The 21,316-nt window shown below is 37.7% G+C and overlaps 1 protein-coding gene across 1 annotated transcript in view; it reads left to right on the top strand.

The window, feature by feature from the left end:
* The first annotated feature begins 749 nt into the window (after positions 1–749).
* The window catches only part of LOC131044328 (GDSL esterase/lipase WDL1), a 105,554-nt gene continuing 84,987 nt past the window's right edge, over positions 750–21,316 (top strand). The window contains exon 1 of the mRNA XM_057977630.2: positions 750–1,298. Within this exon, the coding sequence (XP_057833613.2) occupies positions 1,188–1,298 (111 nt within the window). The 5' untranslated portion in view covers positions 750–1,187. The remainder of the gene's footprint in view (positions 1,299–21,316) is intronic.

The following is a 21,316-nucleotide window of genomic DNA, read 5'->3' as shown; positions in this document are numbered from 1 at the left end:
GTTTAGCCGAATCCATATTGGTTTATCATAGGGGTCTGTTTTAAGCGGATTGAAGTTTCGATGCCATCATTGGATATATAATGGTTTTGCATCCATTGACCAGATGCCTCCCTCCAAAAATTTTTGGCGCTCTTCTTCGGATGCAAAAATGACAATGAAAAACCCTCGGGGTAGGAATTTAGTGATCTGAGGAGTTTGCCAAGTATCCTCGATCCATTTGCTAATCCTTTTGCGATCTGCACTGGCTCCTATGAACCTACAAATTATTGCCAAGTCCTTAAGGAATTCCACATCCTCTTCAATCCCCTCAGAAACATCAATGGTATGGATGTACTCCAGGTCTTCGCCGTTTTGCTTTTCGCCCCCCCTGAAACATGCCACAACTTCTGCCTCCGCATCTTCCAAACCCTACGAAAATTCGCTCTGCCCCTTTCGCTCCATTTTTTATTTCCTATATATATATACTAACTAATCATCATCATAAAAATTAAAATTATAATATGAAAAAAAATAAATTCTCAATGTAGTGGCTCATACTCTAAACATTGGCCAAGAAAAATAGGTTGACGTTAACTTTTTACACACCTAGCACTTAAAAAAAAGAGGAGAATAATCATCCAAATACAGAGGACATCCCAAGACAAAACACCTTTTTAACTCATTTCTTCTTCTTCTTATTATTATTATTATTTGTATAGTGCATGCCCAATCTACAAAAAAGCATTATCCGCCATCATTTTCAAAGTGTTTCCTTTTATATTTGTTTTGCCCCATTGGCCTAACTTTCTTGTTTTCCTAGTCGTTGATAGGATCACCTTCTCATTCAGATGTAACCTTTTTATTGTGGTTAAATTTCAATTTCAATGAATGACATTTTATTAGCAAACCAGCTTTTCAACATATGATAATGTAATGTGTCTCAACTTTATTGGGAACATTTGATGTTGTATGGTGTCCGAATCATAACAGATACCCAACTCATCATGGCCAGCAATAAAGTAGGGGAATTCCACATACATTTGTACCCGCCACTAGCATTGTATTATGATTGATTGCGATGTACACGTGTCCCTTCTCACACAAATTGAAACCAACTGGTGAAATGAATGAATGAAGTGCGTGTGAGCGAGTGACCTAAATAAATGGGAGCACGCAGAGGAAATATATTTATGCAATTGTAGAGAGATATGGCAGGGCACCAGCGCCCGTTGTTTGTGCTCTTTGGAGCATCTCTGACGGAGTATTCTTTTCAGCCCGGAGGATGGGGCGCCAGTTTGGCTGATTATTACTCCCGCAAGGTAAGGGCGAAATAAAGCACATATAACTTCTTCTTGCTCTTTATTTCTTGAATTCCTCGTCACAGAGATTTTATATGCACTTATTCTTTTACCGCCAAACAGGGAATTTCTTAACAAACTTACTTGTGGGAATAATCAACTTTTAGGGAGAGAAAAAAGGCAATCTACAAAATTCATTAATTTATTTTTGTATTGAACGCATCTGATTAATTTTTAGAAAGATTGGACTTCTAAAAAGAAATCTAAAAGTACACTAATTAATTGGAAGATTTAGCTGTGGAGAATAAAGGTATTTTGCAAATTTAATTGTGGGAATATTGAACACACCTGATTAATTTTAAGAAGTTTGAAATTTTGAAAAGAAAGTCCACTAATTAATTGGAGGATTCAACTTTTGAAAAGAAAGTTATTTTGCAAATTTAATTGTAGGATTATCGAGCCTGGGAAAAAGTTAATAGACAGGAGCAGTGTGACTGATTTTTAAGTTAATTTTTTAAAATTTTGTTGTATTATTTGTGATCAGTAAATTGAGGGAAGTGGGTCCCTCTCCCGTTAAATGAAATTATTATAAAATTATATGAAACATCCAGAATCTTAACCATACTGGATCAGAGCCAACACCACTACAGCTTAACTAACGCTGCTTGAAATAACCAGAGACACCCACAAGCCAAGAGCCAAACCGTTACACACAGGTACCTCTTTAGTATAAGTCAAAGAGCTAACTTACAAAAATGATATCTGCCTACACCTACACAAAATTGCTAGCCCTAAAAAAAATGATACATGTTGTAAATCATAATTAGCCACCTTTACCTTACGGGAAAGGAGAGCCTCTATAATCCATTGGAAAGTATTACCAATTAAGATTTTATTATGTTTTAATATTATGAAAACGTTTGGTTTTCCTGAACTCCCCTCTGTTGTTACGATTGAAGTACTTTCTACTGCTGCCAGTGGCGTGTATTTACGTTTACAATCTGTGGGTGTAAAGGGTTAACAGCAGAGTTCAAACTGCAAATTTTTTACTTTTTTTTTTGATTAAAAATAATATTGGCCAAAATCTTATATAATATTTGACCCAAAGTTAAAGATTTGCCATAGCGTGTATTTAGCCTATAGACTAGATTTTAAGAAAGTGCTAGTCATGTTTTTTTTCCTAGCAGTTAAGAATCAGATTTCACATCAAAACTGATTTTCTTTCAACTTCCGGGGTTGATCCCCACTGTATTTAGTGCATGCTTCAATTTTTTGACAACCTGAGTATAGGGTTACTAGCAGGGTTTAAATGAGAGATCTCACATTAATTGAAGTATTTATTTTAATAAAATAAATATTTCCTTTTTTTTAAAAATGATTATAGAAAATTTAATTGTTTTGCTGCCATAATGGAAGCAGGCGGAAAATTAAATGGTGAATTAAAGAATTTGTTTGTTTAAATAATATTTTCCAAATTTTTGTATTACTAAATTTTATGTTTTTCCTAGAATGCATATTTTATGCTTAGATTTTAGAGATAGTAAGTTTTGATAAAGTTAAATTGTAGAAAGATTGATCTCTATTTATTTAAATAATATTTGGTTTTTTATATACACAAAATTGATAGAGTTTTTCTTGTGGGAGTAGCATATTTCTAGCCTACTAGTTAATTTTAATTATTTATGAAAATCTTGAATTAGAAGATGTATATGTTTAATTCTATCAGGTTTGAGACGTTTTTCTTCATTTAGGTCAAGTGCCCCCAAAGTTTTGAATCAAACTGAACCAGTTCCTATTTTGTGTCAAAAACTGATTGTGATCTTAGTACAGTTTCGATTAATCCTGTAGCAATTTTTTTCGTTTTTTCTCCATAGGACCTCCTGCTCCTTAAAAATAGATCCTGAAGCTCCCCATAGAACCCTCAACTGAATAGAGATTTTGCCTATCTATCAGTCTACTGAAATGTGCATTAGCACTTACACCAATTATTTCAGACGAGAAAGATGCTTTGAATGCTTTTGCAAAACCAAATCAAACAAGCATTGTTTACATCAACAAAATCTCTGTCAGAGGAGTCTGATTGTATAAGAACTTGACTTTCCACAATAAGACCAACCATTGAAGTGTTAATGCATTAGTAGCATCTGCAAGATAAGACTCTCCTAACTCAGTAATCTCCTATATTCTGTTTACTCATTTCATGCTTTATGTTTATCAGACTATAACATTGGTCACAATTATGATATTGATATTGGATTAGATTGACGACATGCTTAACTATGTTAAACGTCAATCTATAATGCTATCGGACTATTAACCCGATAGCATATTAATGCCGATATAGCATATAATGCTAACAACTATTGTTATTGTTTATGTTAATTCATATACTTTGATACCGATTCATAATCGGGTATGTTTGTAACAATTAACAAAAGACATATGATATCGATCGGATATGTTTAAGCACTATTATCATTAACATATCGATCGGATATGATTAAGCACTATTATCATCAGCAATGATACTGATTCATTATCGGGCATGTTATAAACGCTGTTATCATTAAAGATACCGATGCATTATCGGGTATGATTGAAGCACCGATTAGTTATGGATTGGTTGTTGTTAGTAGGGGTCACGACCAAGTGACATCTTGGTCGGACATGTCTAAAAGACATGTCCGATCAAGGTGCCACTTGATCGTGGCCACCCTACTATTTATACATCATTCCAATCAAAGGAGATGACATTGAAATCGATACATGTTCATTTCTCCTTACCTGCAGTAAAAGAAAGATAACAATATTAGTGTCATTGACATAATATCAAATTTAAAATACACCATCTTGCATATAACTTGTCTATTAAACTGGAAATTACAATACATTTACATGGTATCAAAGCCAAGTTGATCGAACTTGAGGCTATTTAATTTCGTGAAACAAATTTAAAGAACAAGGTTATATACTACATCACATTTCTTCAAATGGCCAGTGCTATCAGATTCAAAGACAGACTCGGAGGTGGCGATGATTTTTCAGACTGGAAATTACAATACATTTACATGGTATCAAAGCCAAGTTGATCGAACTTGAGGCTATTTAATTTCGTGAAACAAATTTAAAGAACAAGGTTATATACTACATCACATTTCTTCAAATGGCCAGTGCTATCAGATTCAAAGACAGACTCGGAGGTGGCGATGATTTTTTAGCCTAGAAATTCAGAATTCAAATGATCTTAAAGGAGAACAAAGTGGATTCGTTTGTTCAAACTAAAAATGAAAATGAACTTGACAAAACAACATGGATTGAGGGAAATGAAAAGGCAATAAAAATAATAGTTGATGGGGTGAGAAACAACATAATGCCCATCATAAGAAAACATCAGACAGCCTATAAAATGTTCAAAGCTCTTGAAAGCACATTTGAGATATCAAATGCAAGTCGAACTCTAGCACTAAAACGAGAAATAAATCATATCACCATGAACAAAGGGGAGACCATCAACGCCTACTTTATGTGGAAATCAGTTCTAAAAGATGAACTTGCAACTCTGGACTACGAGATCCAAAGCAAAGAGCTAACACTCATTGCTTTAGATGGGTTGCCTAGTGGATGGAGCACATTCGTCCAAGGCATCAGTGCAAGGTCCAAATATCCCAAATTTGAAAGATTAAGGGATGACTGTCTCCAAGAGGAATCAAGATTGAACAAAATAGGAATGAAACACAAGAATATAGATGAAGACCTGCAGGTTCTAAACACCAACTCCACCAAGCAAAACAAGAAAAGGCAGTTTAGAAAGAGAAAAGGTCGTCAAGGCAAGAACACTTCAAAGGAGGACTTATCTCACATTTAGTGTTACAGATGTGATCAGTTCGGACACTTCGTTGCAAAATGCTCAGAAAGAACCAAGAAACATGCTACATTTGTCAAAGCAGGGAAGACTAAAGGGGAAGATGACTCCAGGAAATACGTATTCTACTCAGCACTCACAAGTCAAGCTTCTAACAAAATCAACTCATGGGTGATTGACAGTGGTTCATCCAGGCACTTCACTGGGTTTAGAGAAGTACTTGATTCCATGACAGAGGAGAGTGATGAGGACGTAACCATCGGAGATGACTTCACATATCCAGTCAGAGGAGTAGGAACCTGCACCATCAAATTGAAGACAGGCATAACCTTACAGCTTGAAGGAGTACTATATGTCCTCGACATCAAAAGAAACCTCGTTTCTATATCGGCACTGGAAGATAAAGGATATAGAGTGACGTTCATGGACAACAAAGTATTGGCCTGGCCAAGGAACTCCTCCATCAAGAAGGCAAAGACCATTGGACAGAGACAGGGCTATTTGTATGAGCTGTGCATGGAAACCAATCTAGCCCTAATCCATGAAGCCACTAATGCAAATGAAGTTTGGCATAGAAGATTAGGCCATTTGAATTTTAGGGCTTTATCTTCAATGAGAAACCTTGTCACAGGTCTACCCAAATTAAAGCAAGATCATTCAGGGGCATGCAAAGGATGTGCCCTAGGTAAGAATACCAAAGGTGCATTCCAAAATAGTACTAGGAAAACTAGCAAAATTCTAAATTAGTTCATTCTGATTTATGTGGACCTATGTCCGTATCCTCTCTAGGGGGATTCTTGTATTATGTAATATTTGTTGACGACTTCTCTAGGAAGACTTGGATCTACTTTCTGAAAAGTAAAGAATTAGAAGAGATCCTTTCTAGGTTTAAAGAATTTAAATCACTAATTGAAAACCACTCAGGAAACAAAGTTAAAACCCTAAGAACCGACAATGGGGGAGAATACACATCATATTCATTTAAAGAATTTTGTAGAGATAATGGGATTAAGAGGGAGCTTACTATACCTTATAACCCCCAACAAAATGGGGTAGCGGAAAGGAAAAATAGGACTATAGTTGAAGCTGCCAAAGCCATGATACTGGATCAAAACCTTAACACTAATCTCTGGGCTGAAGCTTCCAACACCGTTGTGTATATACAGAACAAGTGCCCTCACTCCCATCTTGAGGACAAAACTCCTGAGGAAGTATTCACTAAGATTAAGCCTGATATTAGCCACCTTAGGATATTTGGATGTCCTGTCTATATCCATATACCTAAAGAAAGGAGACTAAAACTAGAACCTTCTGGAAAAAGAGGATTGCTTGTAGGATATAGTGAAACCTCCAAAGCCTACAGAATCTATGTACCTGGTCAAAGAAATATTGAACTAAGTAGGGATGTAATATTTGAAGAAGACCTGGCTTTCAAAATAGCTCAGAACTTCATAGAACCTAAAATCTATGTACCTACCTCTAACTTAGATGAAAATCCTGCCCCTGAGTTTCAAAGGGAGAATCTAGATGAAACTGAAAATGAAAATGAAATCACACCTAGAAATCTCAAGAAAAGACCACTATGGGCCACCAAAACAGTAGAAGAAGCTCAGAGGTTTGCTGCTCCTTCTGGAACCTTCAGAGAAAGCAAAAGACCTAATAAATTTACTAGCTATGTTGCTCTTATGAATGACCTATCTAAAAACGGACTTGACAATGTAACGGATGCCCTTAAACATCAAGTATGGAAGGATGCTATGTCTGAAGAGTATCAATCCATAATAAAAAATGATGTATGGGAAATTGTCCCTAGGCCAACTAAGAAGTTTGTTGTTTCTTCTAAATGGCTCTTCAAGATCAAACATGCAGCAGATGGCAGCATTGAAAAATATAAGGCAAGATTTGTAGCCAGAGGTTTTTCTCAAAAGGAAGGGATAGACTATGAAGAAACATTTGCTCCTGTAGCCAGATATACCTCAGTAAGAGCTGTACTAGCCATTGCAGCAGCAAAGGGATGGAAGGTACATCAAATGGATGTAAAGACAACTTTTCTTAATGGAGAGATATCTGAAGAAGTATACCTAGAGCAACCTGAAGGATTTGAGATCCATCATGCAGAATCCCATGTGTGCAAACTCAAGAAAGCTCTATATGGGCTCAAACAAGCTCCCAGGGCCTGGAGAGGATCATCTTATAGATCAATGCAAGAAAGAGCTATCCAAAGAATTTGATATGAAGGACTTGGGATTCCTTCATTATTTCCTATGGTTGGAAGTATGGCAGAATCTTGACAATATTGTTCTAAACCAAGGCAAGTATACATTAGATATCCTGAAGAGATTTGGAATGCTCAACTGTAGACCTATGACCACTCCAATGGAAACCAATCTTCATAAAATTAAAGAAGCAGTAGCAGAATCACCTTCTACTGACCCCACTCTATACAGGCAAATGATTGGGTCTCTTATGTATCTAGTAAATACAAGACCAGATATATGCTATGCAGTAAATGCCTTGAGTCAGTTTATGTGTGAGCCAAAAGAGATACACCTGGTAGCAGTAAAACACATTATGAGATATTTACAAGGCACCTTAAACCTTGGTCTCAAGTATAAGAAAATTGATCTTAATCTACACGGATTCTCAGATTCAGATTGGGCTGGAAGTGTGACTGATCGGAAAAGCACCTCTGGGTGCTGCTTCAGTTTGGGATCAGCCATGATATCTTGGATCAGCAGAAAGCAGTCTTCTGTAGCGCAAAGTTCCACTGAGGCCGAATACATTGCAGCCTCCATGGCTGCCTGAGAAGCAGTGTGGCTTAGAAAGTTGCTTGTGGGATTGTTTGGCAATCCGATGAAACCTACTATCATCTATTGCGACAATCAAAGTTGCATAAAACTTTCAGTGAATCCAGTGTTCCATGATAGATCCAAACATATTGAGATCCCATACCATTATGTACGAGACATGGTAGACAAAAATGTGATCAAATTAGAATATGTTAGTACAGGAGATCAGACTGCAGGTATTCTGACCAAACCACTTTCCAGAGTGAAGGTTGATCACTTCAGAAAGGGTTTAGGTATGATAGAAAGGTAATCTGCTTTGTAAATAAGATGTTGAAAATGTAAATTTCTTTTGTCATGTTGAGACATTCTGGGTTTTACCCCCTGTGCTCATATCTAAGAGGTGACGATCTCTCAGATTATGAACACTTGTATGTAGACATCATAAGGTGACGATCTTATGATTTTCAAACTAGTTATCATGTTGGATCTCTGGCATGTCATGGATGTGCCATGATGTTGTTGTGATAAAACATTTGAATGAAATGTTTGTGCACATATCACAACCTGGATAAGATGAGAATTTAACCATCCTCATATGTTTATCCTCAGTATTGCGTGTTTAGGCAATACTGATATCACGTGTTTAGGTGATATCTTGTCATAATAAAATGATGAATCTATTATATCACATAGATTGTTGGTACCCTATGTCACATACTTAGGGTAATGTTTTATGTTTGTATCCTATGTTCTGATGGTACTTCATATTATATGTATAGATGATATATATATGTGATGCAGGTTACCTTATCTTCCAAAAGCTAAGAGGGAGTGTTAATGCATTAGTAGCCTCTGCAAGATAAGACTCTCCTAACTCAGTAATCTCCTATATTCTGTTTACTCATTTCATGCTTTATGTTTATCAGACTATAACATTGGTCACAATTATGATATTGATATTGGATTAGATTGACGACATGCTTAACTATGTTAAGCATCAATCTATAATGCTATCGGGCTATTAACCCGATAGCATATTAATGTCGATTCATATCGGCATTAATATGCTATCGGGGTATTAACCCGATAGCATATAATGCTAACAACTATTGTTATTGTTTATGTTAATCCATATACTTTGATATCGATTCATAATCGGGTATGTTTGTAACAATTAACAAAAGACATATGATATCGATCGGATATGTTTAAGCACTATTATCATTAACATATCGATCGGATATGATTAAGCACTATTATCATCAACAATGATACCGATTCATTATCGGGCATGTTATAAACGCTGTTATCATTAAAGATACCGATGCATTATCGGGTATGATTGAAGCACCGATTAGTTATGGATTGGTTGTTGTTAGTAGGGGTCACGACCAAGTGACATCTTGGCCGGACATGTCTAAAGACATGTCCGATCAAGGTGCCACTTGATTGTGGCCACCCTACTATTTACATCATTCCAATCAAAGGAGATGACATTGAAATCGATACATGTTCATTTCTCCTTACCTGCAGTAAAAGAGAGATAACAATATTAGTGTCATTGACATAATATCAAATTTAAAATACACCATCCTGCATATAACTTGTCCATTAAATTGGAAATTACAATACATTTACATGAAGAGGTAGACTTAAAGCATCTATACAGATCTGGGAAAGAGACGGGCCATAACCATTCCAACTCTCATGAAACGGTTACATAAGGGATTGAGTTTCAAAAACCACTTATTGTGAAATCTGTCAAGTCAATATTGGCATCATTGCCTTAGCTATCCCTCATTTTGGCTCTGCATTCATTGATGACAAATACGACTTTTGGTGCTGGCTGCACTTTGTCCCCACCATCTTTCCAAAGCTATTAGGCTGCTTTCCTTCTCTATTTTTTTTTCTATGTTTTGGGTATATAATTTTGATCAAGTCTAATACTGTCAGGATTGGGTTGTGCTCGAAATCTCCCAATTTACCAAATTCTTCCTGGTGGTTACTTTAAGTTTGCTGGAATGGCCAAAAAATTGGTCAGATGTATTTCTTTCTTTATTTTTTTTCTTCCAAATTGTATTTTATGGTGGCTTGTGCCTACCATGCTCTGCTCTTTGCCTTGGCGAAATCTTTAGAAAACAGTATTTGTTTATTTATTATGATGCACAGAATAAAACTACCAACTACCAAGAAATACATTATTTTTCAGAATCATAATCTCAAAATATTAACATGCATACCTTAAAATATGGAGACAACCTACTTGATCCCACAAACTCATGCGTCTCAATCTAAAGATACCTTCTCAGAAGAAAGCAAATCATGTTACTACCAGTCCACCTTTTCAAAATAGTATAGCCTACTAACTTCTTACACATTGATATCGAAGAAAGACATCAAGACAATCTATGTAATATATTTTCATAGAAAGACACACACAAAACATCAAATATCTTCTACTATTTCATAGAAAAACACTAAACAAAACATTAAAAATATGTCACAGGTAAGAAAACTATACAGAGATAAATATTGTAAATGTAAGATATATCTTTATGCACCAATAATCATGGTTACAAAGAGGAAACTAAATATAAATTTTATGTTTTCTAGCCTATAGGTGTAGATGAGAGAAATTAAGGTCTGTTATTATATAGATGATTCAATCAGCACATATGCAACTTATGAGCAAAGCATATTCTTGATGTCTATTCAAAGCTTATGTGGCATGGATTCCTAAAATTGCCTCAATAAGAAGATTATATAATAGTTACATGTAAACGATTGGACTTGACCTTTACAAAATATGATTATTAGAAGACATGTCCTATTCAGCAAAACTCCCTAAAGTTCTACAAATTATATAGATGATTCAATCAGCATATACAACTTATGAGCAAAGCATATTCTTGATGTCAATTCAAAGCTTATGTGGCATGGATTCCTATAATTGCCTCAACAAGAAGATCATATAATACTTACACGTAAACGATTGGACTTGACTTTTACAAAATATGATTATTAGAAGACGTGCTATTCAGCAAAACTCCCTAAAGTTCTGCAAATTACATAGATGATTCAATCAGCATATACAACTTATGAGCAAAGCATATTCTTGATGTCTTTTCAAAGCTTATGTGGCATGGATTCCTAAAATTGCCTCAACAAGAAGATCGAAGATCATATAATACTTGCAATGTAAACGATTGGTCTTGACCTTTACAAAATATGATTATTAGAAGACGTGCTATTCAGCAAAACTCCCTAAAGTTCTACAAATTATATAGATGATTCAATCAGCAAATACAACTTATGAGCAAAGCATATTCTTGATGTCTATTCAAAGCTTATGTGGCATGCATTCCTAAAATTGCCTCAACAAGAAGATCATATAATAGTTACATGTAAACGATTGGACTTGACCTTTACAAAATATGATTAATAGAAGACATGTTTGTTGTGACGTTTTCACACATCGCTCCATTGCAAATGGGGACCCCTACTTTTTGCTTTGCTTAGGTGTCTTAGATTGTAGTCGTGGCTGTTAATCTTTGCTTGCAAGAGAGAGAGAGAGTTGTGAGTGTTAGGGTTGATTGGTTGAGGTCAAGTTGCTAAATGTTGTCAAATGTTGTTAAGTGGCAACGGGAGCAAGATGTCATTGGAGATTGATGTTCGTGCATGTAGGAGTAAGCTTGATTGTAGTTCTGTCAAAAACTGCAAGCACACAGCACATCACTTTGGACCCATGAGTTGCAAAGTCTACACTATGTAAGGTCTAGAGGGGTAAAATCATGAAAATTTGCCTAGGTAAACTCCAACCCCCTCATTTCATGTGTAAAATGGAGCAAGGAGCCCCTTCAAGTGCACTTACCTTCATGTTCTTTTGTGCAAGGTGACACCCCTTATGCGCTTTATGTTGTATGCATGATAAAAATCAAATCCTGACCCAGGTCTAATAAATGGTAATGAGGGATTTATGCCCTTATGTTTGCAGGTCTTATTCACTTTGTCTTGATTCCTTTCAATGTGCAAGCATGCAGTATTTCACCCTTAGAGATATCATTGCATGGCTATGCCTCAAATCCGATCATGAGCATTATCAAGCAAATTCATTATTGCACTCAATACATGAACATGATTTAAACCCGGCCTAGTTGTGCAAGTTGAGGTATACATTCTGCCCAAGATGAAGGCAACAATTTGTGCAAGGTAACCTGCTAAGTGCAGCTGATTAGTGCAAGCATCCCTTCCAAATGCGTTCCCTTTTAAACTTGTGCATGTATGTACTTCGAATACACTCCACCTTCTTGGATCTGTGCAATCAAAAGTGTGCTTTGTGATATCATACTTGTGCAAGAGGGGGGCTGATTTCCGCTCCCCATTTTGTGCACCTATGTAGACGACAAATCTGCCATTAGTAAATAAATAATGTTTTGGTTATATGGTTGTTAGTACTTGGCAGTGTAACTAATTGTTTCCGAAAGGTTGTGTCAGTTGCTGATGGTTGGCAGTCTTAACCAACTGCTAGGCACTATATATGTTGGCGTATTGTGTGGGGAAACAATCTATGAATAATGTATACACACTTTAGGCTAGATAATAAAGGAATATCATTCTGCCATATGCTGTGTTGAATATTGATTGCTACCATTTCTGCTATGTTTATGTATTTCGTTTACTCTGTCTAATTTGTAACTATCCCATTCGGGAGTAAACATTTTGGCTCCGTTGCCAGGGATCGAACCCGGGTCACCCACATGATAGGCGGGAATATTTACCGCTATTTGGGAGTAAACAACTTACATCTTACAATCTGGCCTTAATTTTGTGATATCATGTTTTGTGCTTGCTACCTTCAAGCCAACTCTCTTTGTGACGCAAGGCTCCACCTTAATCTAATACAATAGTATTTGCTAAAACACTAATTGAATTAAAAAGAATGATCAATAGATTTATAGATTACAGAGATGATGTTTGTAATATGAAACAATCGTAAGAATTAGAAAGAAACTAAAACTACAAAATATACAATATTGACCATTAATCAAAATAGAAAGATACTATATGGAGATATTATGCTAATACCCTCCCTTAATGGTCAATCTGTCTACTACACTAAGTAGCCCCCTGAACTTAGCAAACTTATTTGGAAGTAGGGACTTGGTGAGGATATCGACAGTCTAGTCCTCTGTAGAAACATATTGCAAATCCACGGATCCATCTTCAACCAGCTTGCGGATGAAGTGACAATGAAGCTCAACATGCTTGGTCCACTCATGGAAGACTGGATTCTTAGTGAGTTTCAGCACCCCTTGATTGTCACAGAAGAGGGGTGTAGGACCGACTTGAGACTGTTGGATGTTTGAAAGCATCCGATGACGCCAAACTGCCTCACAAGCTGCTTTGACTGTTCCTCGATATTTAGCTTCAATCGAGGAAAGAGCTACGACCTGCTGCTTCTTACTAGTCCAAGTGATAGCACTTGTGCCCAAACTAAAGACATATCAGGATGTAGACTTTCTCTTATCAACAGAGCCTCCCCAGTTCGAATTTGTGTAACCGATGAGTCTGGGATCTTTGGTCCGTCCATAAAGGATACCAAAGTCTGAAGTGCCCTTGACATAGCGCAAGATCTGCCTCGCTGCAGCCCAATGTTCTGATGTAGGAGCTGTCATGAAGTGGGATATGTAACTCACTGCATAGCTCAGATCAGGTCTAGTGGAGGTAAGATATATTAAATTGCCCACTAGTTGCTTGAAATCGGATTCATTCTCAACTGGAGAACTAGATTTGGCCAACAACTTCAGGCCTTTCGCCATAGGTGTAGATGCAGGTTTGCAGTCCTTCATTCGGAACTTGTCTAGTAGAGCCCTGGCATATTTGGATGAGAGATGAAGATGCCATGAGATTGCTGCCAAACCTCAACACCTAGGCAGTAGTGTAAAAGCCCAAGGTTGGTCATGTCAAAAGACTGGCATAAATTCTGTTTGATTCCCTGAACCAAAGATGCCGAGTTGCCAGTGATGATCAAATCATCAACATAAATAACTAGAATGATGATATCATTGCCAGTAGTCTTGACATACTTCTTTGAGTCAAACGGACTCCTCTGGAAACCTTGATCTGTGAGGTACTTATCAATTTTCATGTACCATGCCCGAGGAGCTTGTTTCAAGCCATAGAGTGCTTACACTAGTTTGAGCACTTGGTGTTCTTTGCCGGCAACCTTGAATCCAGGAGGTTGCGTCATGTAGACGTCTTCCTGTAACTCACCATTCAGGAAGGCACTCTTGACATCCATTTGATGGACCTTGCAGCCACATTGAGTTGCCATGGCTAGGATTAATCTGATGGTGCTCATCTTTGTTGTTGGAGCAAAGGTCTCCTCGTAATCAATTCCTTGATGTTGAGAGATGCCCTTGGCAACGAGACAAGCTTTGTACTTATCTAAAGTACCATCAACCTTGTATTTTACCTTATAGATCCATTTGCATCCAATGGGTTTTTTTCTTGGAGGAAGATCGGACAAAGCCCAAGTATTATTTTTCAGCAAGCTTTGGTGCTCAGTTGCCATAGCTTGTTCCCACTCAGGTATCCCTTTTGCCTCTGTATATGTTTGAGGTTCATACACACTGTGAATGTTGGCCATGAGAGAAAAATTGACATAGTAAGGCTGCTTGCTCTTTTTTCGAGCAGTTCTACCCTTGATGAGCTCATCATCATGAAGATTAGCAAGTGTCTTAGCCCACCATTTAGTCCGGAGAGTAGAAGTGCCAACATCAGATGCAGGAGGTGCAACAGGATCAGGTTCATCTAACAAAAGATCGGATGAATCTTGTGGAAAATCAGGTGGTGCAACTGCATGTCTAGGTGATCCTGCAGGAGAAGGAACTGGTGAAGGTGCAGGAGTTGGAACAGCTAGAGCCCTCCCATTAGGTGGACCTAATGGAAGACGAACACCCAAGTATGAAGCCTTTAAAGGCTGATTTGCGAAATCCACAATTGGAGGAGAGAGCTGAAATGGCCCTCGATCCTCATCAAAAACCACATCACGACTGTAAATGAGACAATCTGTCTCAATGTCAACTAGTTGGTAGGCTTTATGATTATCACTATAGCCGGTGTGCATGAGTTTCTGACTCTTGGCATCCAACTTGGTGCGTTTCGATTAGGGATCCAAACAAAGGCAATGGAGCCAAAAACCTTCAGGTGACTGATTCTGGGCTTGCGGTCTAACTAGGCCTCTTCCGAAGTCTTCACAGCCACAGTAGGAGACCGATTCAGAAGATAGACTGCAGTATTAACTGCTTCAGCCCAAAATTTCTTTGGAACATTCTTGTGTTCAAGTATAGATCGGGCCATTTCGGTAATCGTGCAGTTTCTCTGCTCAACGACACTGTTTTGCTAAGTGGTGTATGATGTAGTGAGTTGGCGCTTGATGCCATGTTGTTCATAGAAATGGGAGAAGGCAGAAGAACAAAAGTCTCCCCCATTATTAGATCGAAGAGTAATAATATGATTACCAGACTCTTTTTCTACTAATGCTTTGAACTTTTGAAATACAACAAACACTTCTGATTTCTGATGAAGAAAATACACTCACATTTTCTATTAAAATATCAACAAAAAGTAGAAAATACCTGGACCCAGTAGCAGGAGTGGCCATAGGCCCACTGATATCAGCATGAACTAGTTGCAGTACCTTAGAAGCTCTCAAGGAGTCACCATCTGAAAATGGAGTCCAATGCTGCTTGCCATCTTGACATGCTCCGCAAACTCCAAGATTCTGGGTTTGGATCTCTGGCAATCCGATGACAAGATCTTCTCGAAAAAGCTGAGAAAGATAGTGCACATTTAAGTGCCCATAACGTTGATGCCAGAGTGTACTAACAAAGGAGCGTTTGGCTGCCATGGCAAGCTCCTGAGAATTACCTGAGTCAACTAGTTTGAAAAGACCATGATCCTCAAGACCCATAGCAATAGTTGTCTAAGTCTCTTGATCAATGATATTGCATTGATGTGAACTAAAGGTCACTTATAGCTGAGGAGAATGTCTCAGAATTTGATTGATTGAGAGAAGGTTGAGTTCCAATCCTGGAACATAGTACACATCGAGGAAAATTAATTTCCTCCCTCCAGATTGAATCTGCACATTGCCCTTTTCGACAATGGTGTACTCTTCCCCTCCTCCAAAATAACCTAATCTGAGTAAGGCTGAAAATCAGTGAACCAATCCCGGTGATGAGTGAAGTGGCGTGAATTACCCGAATCTATATACCAGGCAGAGGATTTGACATGGTTTGTAGGTCTTTTAGCCATGAAGGCGTAAAAGGCAGACTCACTTTGCTCAGTGTGCTCGACTACATTTGCTTTCAGCTGGGATCCACTTTGCTTAACCTGTGCAGCCAATCGTTTACGACACTCAAGCTTCATATGACCAAACTTATGGCACTAATTGCACTGAACATTTTTCTTCTTTGAGCCTTCTGATGATGGAGTAGAGGGTTTCTGCTGAGAAGACTGAGAAGATTGTGATTTGCCTTTATCCTTCTGACAGGATTTAGTTGCAAATGCCTTTTCTGAAGAAGATGAGCTATTACCGTTGCCGAACTGCTGCTTCCACCGATCCTGTTGCAAAAGTTTAGTGCAGAGATCAACGAACTTCAGATCAACACTAGTTGAGGTGATGTTGAGTGTTTCGACAAAATGCTCGTAGGACTTTGGTAAGCTCTTTAGAGTTATCATGACCATGTCTTCCATTTTCCGATCGATGGCTTCCAACTGGTCATGAATTTCCTTGATCTGATTGAGATGATCCTAAAGGGATTTGCGCTCATCCATGACAATAGAGAAGAGCATATTTTTCAGAAAGAAGGCTTTGTTCTTATCAGATGTCTCATGTAGTGTCTTGAGATGCTTCCATATCTCGACAGCTGTTTTGTCGGAAGGCATTTGAGGAAGTTGATCGTTAGTCACTGAGAGCTTGATGAGCATGAATGCTTCACGATTTTGTTCATCAAACTTTGTTTGTTTAGGATTTGCTGTAGTGGGATGGGTGGCCTTTCCAAGAACCAACTGATCAATAACGCGATACTCAAAAATTGTGAGCATCCGTTGTTTATAGGTGTTATAATTTCTACCATTGAATTTCTGGCTTCCCTCGAGCAAAATATTCGTCAAAGATGCCATCCCTGAAAATTGAGGTCAAAGTTGATTGATCGAATGATGGCACGAATATTGAGGTAGAAGATGAGTGAAATCGTGTAAACATGACGCGTGCAAGATAACAAAGGCAGAAAATAGGCATTGATTTCGAGGCAAATTTGAAAATATTTTTGGCACGGATCCCAATGTACAGATTTTGAAGGACCTAGACCTAGAAAAAAATGATAAAGAGACCCAAATGAGTTTTTGAAAAACTTAAAAAACCCATATGATAGATTTTTAAAAATGGTTTTTCGGAAAACCCTAGCTGTAGAAAAAGGACGGAGGGTTCGGAAAAACCCTAGGCGGTAGGAACAAGGTGCGAAAACTGCAAACCCAGATCGTGCAACAAAAATCCTGCGTTTTTTTTATAGAAAACACAGGTTGCAAAAAAAAGAAAATCGCGATGTTTGAATCCACACACAACACAGGTGCGAAAAAAAAGGGCACAAAATCGCGCGGGCGAAATTGCAGATTAAAATCGCGATATTTGCAAAGAGGGTTGTAATTTTTCTAGATCGCGGGCAAAAGAGGAACGGGCGCCACAGAAATTCCGTCGCGCAGGTTACCAAAATCGCGCGAGCAGAACTGATGCATAGAGAGAAGAAGTGCCGTCTGAAAATTGCGGACAATAAATTGCATGATAGTCACAGACGAAAAACAACAGCCGTGAAAACCCTTTTTGCGTGGGCAGGAAAACTTGCGATGGCAAAACTTGTGGCCGTAACAATCATAAACGCGACCGGGAACATAGGCAGGTGTGATTTTGGACGTCCAATAATGGACATGGGGTTTGCAGCAAGAACGCATCAAAAAATGACGCGAAAAACCCTTCAAACAATCACGCAAACAATTTTCACGAAATTCTGATTGAAAAATCCGCCCAGAATAATTACTGATAGGAAGAAAGATTTTTTAAACTGAATCGATTTTTGGGAGCAAAAAATCCCAAAAAATAAATCTTAACATGCTCTGATACCATAATACAATAGTATTTGGTAAAACACTTATTGAATTAAAAAGAATTATCAATAGATCATTTATAGATTACAGAGATGATGTTTCTAATATGAAACAATCGTAAGAATTAGAAAGAATCTAAAAAGAATCTAAAACTACAAAATATACAATATTGACCATTAATCAAAATAGAAAGATACTAACGAAGATATTATGCTAATATAATCCCACTATGCAAATAGGAGCTCTAAGTGCCCTCTGCAAGAGGGAGGTTCACATGTGCTCAGACCTGAAAAAAACATGAGCAATCAGTCAAGGGCATGAAAACTGAGAATCAGACCTTTGAAGTTGAAAAGATTAGACCCTAGAAGATACATCAAACTCAGGCCTGAGTAACATGCAAATCAAACTTAAGTCAGGTTGAAAGTGAGACTAATAAAGGAGGATCAGACCTACTCTCTTGTGTGCTCATTTTTCACCATGTGTTGTGCATGCTACCTACTTAAATCCACCCAACACTCATTTGTGCAGAGGTAGCCTTTAAATCTGCTAGTGCAAGCAGGGCCTCCCTATGCGCTCAACCACATAAAATTTTATGCAGTACTCGTGGAATGCGCTCATGGGAGAATGTTAAGTATCAATATAGGGCTACCTAGCAAATGCGCTATGTGGAGCTGAGCTTGATATGTGCCCAAGTTGAAAGGGATTAATGGGATGAAGATTTGGCCTTAAAGCTTGAAGCTCATACCAAACAAGAAGGCATCAAAATCAGATTAGCAATACAGAAAATCAGACCTTGAATCTTTAAATTAGGGAAGAGCAATGATATATCAAGAGTGAATGTTGTTTTGAAGGGAAAGATTTGCCTTCTTTTATATGTCTTTAATCATATTCTCCTAGTTAGTAGCCTTGGCTGACCTTCCATGCTTGTGCATGTACCCTTCTCATGTGCTCATCCTATGTTATGCACACATGGTCCTAAAACCCGCCATGCATGTCCCTAATTCATATGCACTCCAGCCTTGGCTGACCTTCCATGCTTGTGCGTGTACCCTTCTCATGTGCTCATCCTATGTTATGCACACATGGTCCTAAAACCCGCCATGCATGTCACTAATTCATATGCACTCCTCCTCGTGCTTGTGCACACTAACATTACAAATCCGCTATGCAAGGTAGGGTAGCATATGCACCCAAGGGGGTGGGTGATCTAGGCCTAGGGTAAATTCACACATGAAGTTTATGCCTACATGTTTTTGAAATTCGTTCATGAGGCATCTAATTAACTTAAGAGCTTGAATGGTATAATGAGATTGTTTGAATGTTTCATTTATGTTTTAATGTATGAATTATTGGTTTTGTAGGATCAAGGCCGGGAGTGAGGGCATCATATGGTGGTCAATCAAGACATTCGAGGCTAGCATTACAACATGAGGAGCAATACATTCAAAGCTTTTGTTGCATCATAGCGACATGAGGGTGTCAAAACTTCAAGTGTAGGAAGAGAGCAACACATACACATCTCATTTTCAACATTGCACTACAAAGTAGACAAGATCATGGCATCACGGTGAAGATGAGGAAATTTGACAATTTTGAATTTTCTTCGGAAATCCAAGATCCAAATTGGATGATACCTCAAGGATGATTCGTTCATAAAAGATTAACAAGGATTGCTCAATAGTGAAGGGGGTCCACATTCAAATAGATCGTATGGAAAGACCTTCGTTATACCATGAAGGTGCCCCTACATCAATGCAAGATTGTTAGGAAGAAGGTCAAGATGTTCAAAGTCAAGTACATTAAGCATAGGCATGACAAGGTCTACATCAAATATCATCAAGGTGAAATACTATTCAAGGAGGTAGATTCCCAAGCATGAAGATGGAAGAATGCAAACGTGATCAAGGCAAGCTATCTAAGTCAAATGAAGACATCATGAAAGTCGAGATCAAGCACCATACATAGGAGGTGATATGCAAAGTCGATATTTCCAAGTTAGGAGGTGAAATTGTGCAAGTGTGATCAAGTAGATAGTTTCAAAAGAGTTAAGGAAAGTTAGAAAGATAGCTTGATCACTCAAGATGATGCAATTTGGGAATATGATCATCATCAACATCACATTGAGCAATTAGATAATGTTGAGTATCAAGAGATATTGCTCAAGCACAAATATTTCTTCACCTACAAGGCAAGTTGAGGTGGTATCCTAGTCGTCATCAATCAATCAATTTCTTCCAAATCAGCGCATCCAAGTTCATTGAACCTGATTCATCTCATGAAGGAGAAAGTGACACATGGCATTGTATTGGAGTTTGTTCAACATACCCAACCTCACCTCCCATTGGTTAGAATTTAAAGAAGGGCATGTGTCCATTTTATTGTAATTTTCTCATTGGTTGAAAAGAATTAGTTATAACTAACCCATTAGGGTTGTATCATGTAATCTGGGTCATTGATTTTGAATCAATCTGAGCCATTGAATTGTAAAGAGACCTCTATATAAGGCTCAGTGCTCTCATTTGTAAATAAGACAATCAGTAGTTGTAGAGTAGGAGAAAAGGAGATTGTTGCCAAGGCATGTTGTAATAAACATACTTTCTTCATTGAAGTTATGGTGAATTTGGTGTGCTATTTCAATTTGTTGCATGCTCTTCACTTCTCATAGTGTAGATGTTAATTAGATGATTGGAAGATCTTATTGTTGATGAATGGTGAAACCTTGTTTATACCACTTGGAATTTGTTGATTGCAAACTGTAGTGCGTGGTTAGATTGAACTTGATTAAAAGCTTAACTTCAATTGTTATATGCTCATTGTTCATAATGTTGGTGTGCATAGGTGATATGAAAATCATTCGCTTATCCTTAGGAGGTTGCACCATCTTTGTGTAGTTGTTTCCTCATGGTGAAGCAAAGATTTGGTTTGGATGCACCTAGTCAACAATCATTTCCTACATTCTTAGGGTTAGATTAGAGTTCCTAACCCTTATCTCCTTTTATCTTTATTTCCTAAGTGAGTTAGCATAGATTCCATGCTCCAACAGTATTCATAAATGTAAGTCCCTTTGTGATTCCGACAATATCACATCATACATCACCGAGTCTATTTTGAGCATAAAGTCTATTGTTCACATTGTAAACCTTGGAGTCATCTCATTTGATCATATTCATTAGCATATGAAGTTTCTTTGTTCAAGAGAGGATAGAATACTTAGTATTTTA

This window comes from Cryptomeria japonica, chromosome 6 (assembly GCF_030272615.1).
Source record: "Cryptomeria japonica chromosome 6, Sugi_1.0, whole genome shotgun sequence".
Lineage (NCBI taxonomy): Eukaryota > Viridiplantae > Streptophyta > Pinopsida > Cupressales > Cupressaceae > Cryptomeria > Cryptomeria japonica.
This window is presented reverse-complemented; position numbering and strand designations above follow the sequence as displayed.